This window comes from Orbicella faveolata, unplaced genomic scaffold, assembly GCF_042242905.1.
Source record: "Orbicella faveolata isolate gen_17 unplaced genomic scaffold, um_ofav_v1 contig_46, whole genome shotgun sequence".
NCBI classification, from domain to species: domain Eukaryota; kingdom Metazoa; phylum Cnidaria; class Anthozoa; order Scleractinia; family Merulinidae; genus Orbicella; species Orbicella faveolata.
The window spans coordinates 11,825,001-11,830,000 of NW_028301576.1; the positions used below are offsets into that span (position 1 = coordinate 11,825,001).

At 39.6% G+C, this 5,000-nt stretch overlaps 1 protein-coding gene across 1 annotated transcript in view; it reads left to right on the forward strand.

The window, feature by feature from the left end:
- Window positions 1-5,000, forward strand: part of LOC110047875 (uncharacterized) — a 19,445-nt gene that overhangs the window by 12,377 nt on the left and 2,068 nt on the right. The window contains exons 10-14 of the mRNA XM_020753622.2: window positions 55-350; window positions 786-1,040; window positions 1,882-2,004; window positions 2,401-2,448; window positions 3,653-5,000. The exon at window positions 3,653-5,000 is cut by the window's right edge and continues 2,068 nt beyond it. Of these exons, the coding sequence (XP_020609281.2) occupies window positions 55-350; window positions 786-1,040; window positions 1,882-2,004; window positions 2,401-2,448; window positions 3,653-4,387 (1,457 nt within the window). The 3' untranslated portion in view covers window positions 4,388-5,000. The remainder of the gene's footprint in view (window positions 1-54; window positions 351-785; window positions 1,041-1,881; window positions 2,005-2,400; window positions 2,449-3,652) is intronic.

Consider the following 5,000-nt stretch of genomic DNA (forward strand, 5'->3'; position numbering starts at 1 on the left):
TAACCAAGTAAGCCTTAGAGACTCCTCAGTTTAGAAACTTTTGCTGCATTTTAGGTCTCGCTGCTTTGGTTACCTTGTACGTCAATGCCATCAACACTCCAGATGCCATTCCAAATGTACAATGGGCATGGGACATGTTTATACAAACTAAATGTGACGAAGCCAGGCAAGTTTCTCAAGGAAAGTACGACGAGCTAATGAAGTCACTGTTGTTTGGGAAACTACCTTGTGACAATGATGAGTTACGTAAGTGTCACAACACTGCACTGGAAGAGAGTGAAGCCCTGTTTATGGCAGAAACGACTGGGATTTCTACCAACACTGTTGAAAGGCATATGAGAGAACTAAAGGTGACACAATTTTAATATATTTTGTCTGTTATTGAAGCTGTTGGCGATTAAACCCTCTGCCTACCTTCAGAGTGGAACGTTTCACTGTAAAGATAGCCACCGAAAATTAAGTACAAAAAAGCTTATAAATCAGGTTAATCAGTCTGATCAGAGTTTGGCGTCTGACAAAAATTGCTTGTTTAACATCGCTGTGGGCAGTTAGCCAGCAAGCATGATCTTGCTAACCCAGGTCTGCTACAGTATTCATCGGTACTAGTGGCTTCTTCAACGCTGTATTTTCTCTCTCTATCGGGACATTTTAAAACTATTTTAAAATTTACTCTTATATTTCCCATTAGTCCAGCTGCTAACGACCAACAATTAGTCGAATATTGTTCTTTTTTTGATAAAAGCATCAAACTTTGCTTTACATGTAATTATGCTTGTTTTATCTAGGCCGAAATGAGCAAACATTTGAACCAATGGCAGAATGAAAATGCCCAGTTGACAAAACAAAGCTGCGAACGTCTTCTGTTGCACCTTAAAAGAAAACACCTGGATCCAGTCCTTCAGCAATTGCAGGGCAGAGACGGATCCAAATTATCTTTTGACGACATTATTGGAGTGTACCATCTCATTAAAGACGACTATGACGCACGCGCAGTTGGTGCCAAAGATGCTATTGCCGCAGCATTCTTTGACTTCCATCCTGTAAGAAATTTTTATATATATATTATATTTATTTAAGCGGGTTTCGTTGCTGTTTTAGTCTTTTGTTTTTTTGTTTTTTTGTTTTTGTTTTCAGTTTTATTTTTATCACAGCAGGTACACGGAAATAGGGGGAGGGGGAGCGACTTTGCGGAAGGTGCAATGTACACGGGCTATTGACCAAGCGTGTCTGGATATTGACCAAGTTCTTTTTTTGCGTGTTTATTGACTGAGACGGAGTCGAGGTTCGTACACACGCTCCAGAAAAAGAACGAGGCCAATATCTAGCCATCTTGACAGCACAAGCTTGCTCACTAAAGGCTTTACTATATGGCATCGGAAATTTTTTTCTTGAGGGAGACAGCGCGTAATCTCAAGCGGGCAAAATAGCGCCATCTTGGCCGCCCAGAGAGCCAATCACAGCGCAGTTTGGTTCATCTTGCCCGCTCACGGAATCAGTCATATTATAAAGGAAAGTATCGTGAGGGTTTGGATGCGTTTCAACCGGTAGCCCAGAGAATTGGTCAAAGTATTTCAGCTGAGAAGTAACGCCACGGCTTTTTTCTTTTTATCACTGTGACCTGAGATCGGCAAAATTTACTAATAGGAGTGAAATGGGCTGAAATTAGGTTTACTGCTCGCTGAGAAATCGCCCAAAGTGAGCTAATAAACTGAGATTCCGGTACCCCCATGCAGACCCTGTGTCGTATATGCAGTTGTAACATCGTTGCAGAAAGAAATCTTTTGGCCGTTTCTGTGTCTCCTTCTATGCAGCAGAAAGTTGCGTTTCCGTAACAAGAGAGTATTCCTTTCACAGCGTACATTTATTGAAAAATTGTTATAGGAACTAGCAAAGGAAACAAAGCGACACCTTGAGCTGCTAAGGCAACTGAAAAACTTTGACGAGAAAGCCGCCAAAGAGAAGGCAGTGGAAGCTTACCAAGAACGCGAGAGAAGACGGCTTGAGGTACGTTATGTGCGCATGCGCGTGTGAATGTCGTTTCCTGAAGTGTGGTAAAATCAGAAGAAAAAGAAAAGGTAATTCTTGGATTGAATTTCTCACTGTAAAGCAATAAATAGCGGTTCATTTTAGTCCCAAGAGTATGTCTGTAATCTAGTATACGTAGATTTAGAGCAATGATTTCTCACACGTTTTGTTAATATTTTTTATAGTTTCCTCGCCTTAATATAAACATTATCACAAATAAATATTATCTCATTTCACTAGCATTGATCAACTTTCAATTAGTAAAATATCTGGGAAAGGCCAAAACTCATTTATTTAACTGAACAGTTACATTATCTCTTTGCTTTTATATATTAATATTTGTGAAATTCTATTTAATATTATATTTATAATTAGGAGCAAAAACTATGCTTGCAACAAGAAAATAAAGAGCACAAAAAAGAGGTAAAGTATTTTATCCCGTGTAAGTTCTACTACATCAATAGCTTAAAATGATGTCCGTATTAAATATGGTGATATATAAACAATAGCCTCCATTAGGCGCGAAAATATGCTCGGATATTTGTCCCCGGACATTATCTGTTCCGAGAAGGGAACACTTTTCCGAGTGCGTAGCTCGAAGAAAACTGTGAGCTTTGAGGAGCAGATAATGACCATGTAAGGACAAATATCCAGGCATATTTTCAATATCAAATGGAGGGTATTATCCTTCAAATATTTTCCGCAACACGCGCAGTTTTGAAAATTGGGGAATATTCTCGGATATTCCCCAGTTTTAGCTGGGGAATATTAGGACACGTGACGCGTTTAGACCACTCCCGCGAGCGAAAATATTTGATGAATTATAACTGTACATATTTAAGGGTGTGTCTACGAGAAAAGCCCATCACAGAACATTCCGCTATCTTTTACGATATTATGCGGTACAAATTGTATCACCATACATAATGAAACTACCGAGTCGCTTTTCAACAGAGGCTCAGTTTGGGACGCCTGTGGTTTAATTAGGCATGCGGACGAGGCGAAAAGGTCAATATTTAGCCCTTATTAACCAGGCTTGAGGTCTGTATGGGAGGTATCTTGACCGAGGTCGTGAGCACAGACCGAACTCAGTGAGGCCTGTACACACGACCGAGGTCAAGATTCTACCATACAGACCGACTAAGCTCGGTTAATAAGATGTTTATTATATGGTTTGTACTAGCTGACATTTTGCTTGCGAACGACAGTGAGCTGAACTTAAATCTGCAAAAATTTGTTCGTCCTCTTTCCTTTTGTTTTCTCATCAGGCTTTTTGGCACTTCCATAAATGAATATTCTTAGAAGAAAATAGTCAAAAGCTTTATATTTTAGTTTGCAACTTTCCCGCCGCAAAATGTAAACGGTCTCAGTGCTGGTCTAGATGGGAAAATCTAGACCGCGGTCAAAATCGATTTCAGGCAATCAAATTCGTGAATTCAGTAGTTCCCAGTCCTTGTGAGACACATCAATGTAATAAAAAAAGAAGAATGGACCCTTTCGCCTCGGTGGTATGTCAAACCGCCGCTAACTGCAATAACAGCTGATGTAATAATACAGATAAATAATTATTTTAAACGTGATTTTTATGGATGTGAACTGCGTTTTCTTTCTTTTCCTTCTTGCAAAGATGGAAATGTTGATCGCCAGATTGGAAAAAGAGAGAGCTGGACGGCGCGAGAAAATGGAAATTGAGATGGAAGTGCAGCGAGAACAACTGAAAAACATGGCGGCGGCACAAATGGAGCAGGCCAAGCAGGAACGTAAAGCTTTCATAAAAGAAAATCATGCCTTAGAAGAGCGGTTTCTGGAGATGCAAAAATCTAACGAGGAAAACATGAAAATGATAAAGGACATGTCAGAATTGATCGCCAAACACGAGGGAGAGAAAATTAAGCTTCGTACACAGATGACAGCGCAACCTAAAGAGGAGATGGAAGCTTCTTTAATGGAGATGACCGACAGGCATTCTGAAGAAGTAAGAGTGCTGCTTAAGAAGATGGACATCCAGATTGATGGAGTTGATCAAGTGAAGAAATCAAGCGACGACCAAGAGTTCTACTCCACCGCGGAAGACAAGGAGCGCGCTGCAAAGTTGGAGGAATTGCCGCAACTGATGAATTCAAGAGCACAAATGGTAGGTGGTCTACAACAAAAAATTGCAGAGACTGAAAAGGAGCAACAAGCTGTGGAGAAATCAAGTTACATGAAGCAAGGGTTTAAAGTCCTAGCTAAAGTGGCGCCAGTGGCTGGTAAAGCTATAGCTGCTTATCATCCTCCGTCAGCACCGTATGCAGAACCGATTGCCAGTGTTGTGAGTGCTGCTGCTGAAGCCTTGTCAGAGTGCGACTGCAGTATTATGTAAACACAAGGGTTGTTCCGCTCCTTTTTCCTCTTGCTGAAAACCAATCCCTTCAATTTTTATCCATTTGGGGTGAGCGACTGTAGTTTTTAGTTTCGCTCCTATACTTCCGGTAATTCTGCCCAATCTTACTTAAATACACCAAATTTATCGTATGTAATCGTATTTGTGATCGAATTTTTTGATCTTGTTGTTACAATAAAATAGCACAAAATAAGTAAGTTTCATATGGTCTATTATAAGTCTAGGTTTAGGCCAGTCTTTGGAAGTCAAGTCTGTTGTAAGTCTTGCACTCTATTCACGCCTACTGCATAAATTTATGGATATAGCAAATAAGTGACCAAGCCGCATAAATACAGTTGAAACCCGATAATTCGATCTCGGGTCATTTCAAATCAGTCCCCGTTATTTCGAACTCAAAACCATTTCCCTTTGATTTGCCTTTCATTCTAATCATATCCTTTACAAATTTGAATTTTATTGTAATATTTTAAGTTGTAAAGCGCTGCTGATCAGTAAATGTAAATAGCGCTCTAGAAGTCATTCAGTCATCATCATCATCATCATCATCATCATTATTATTATTATTATTATTATTATTATTATTATTATTATT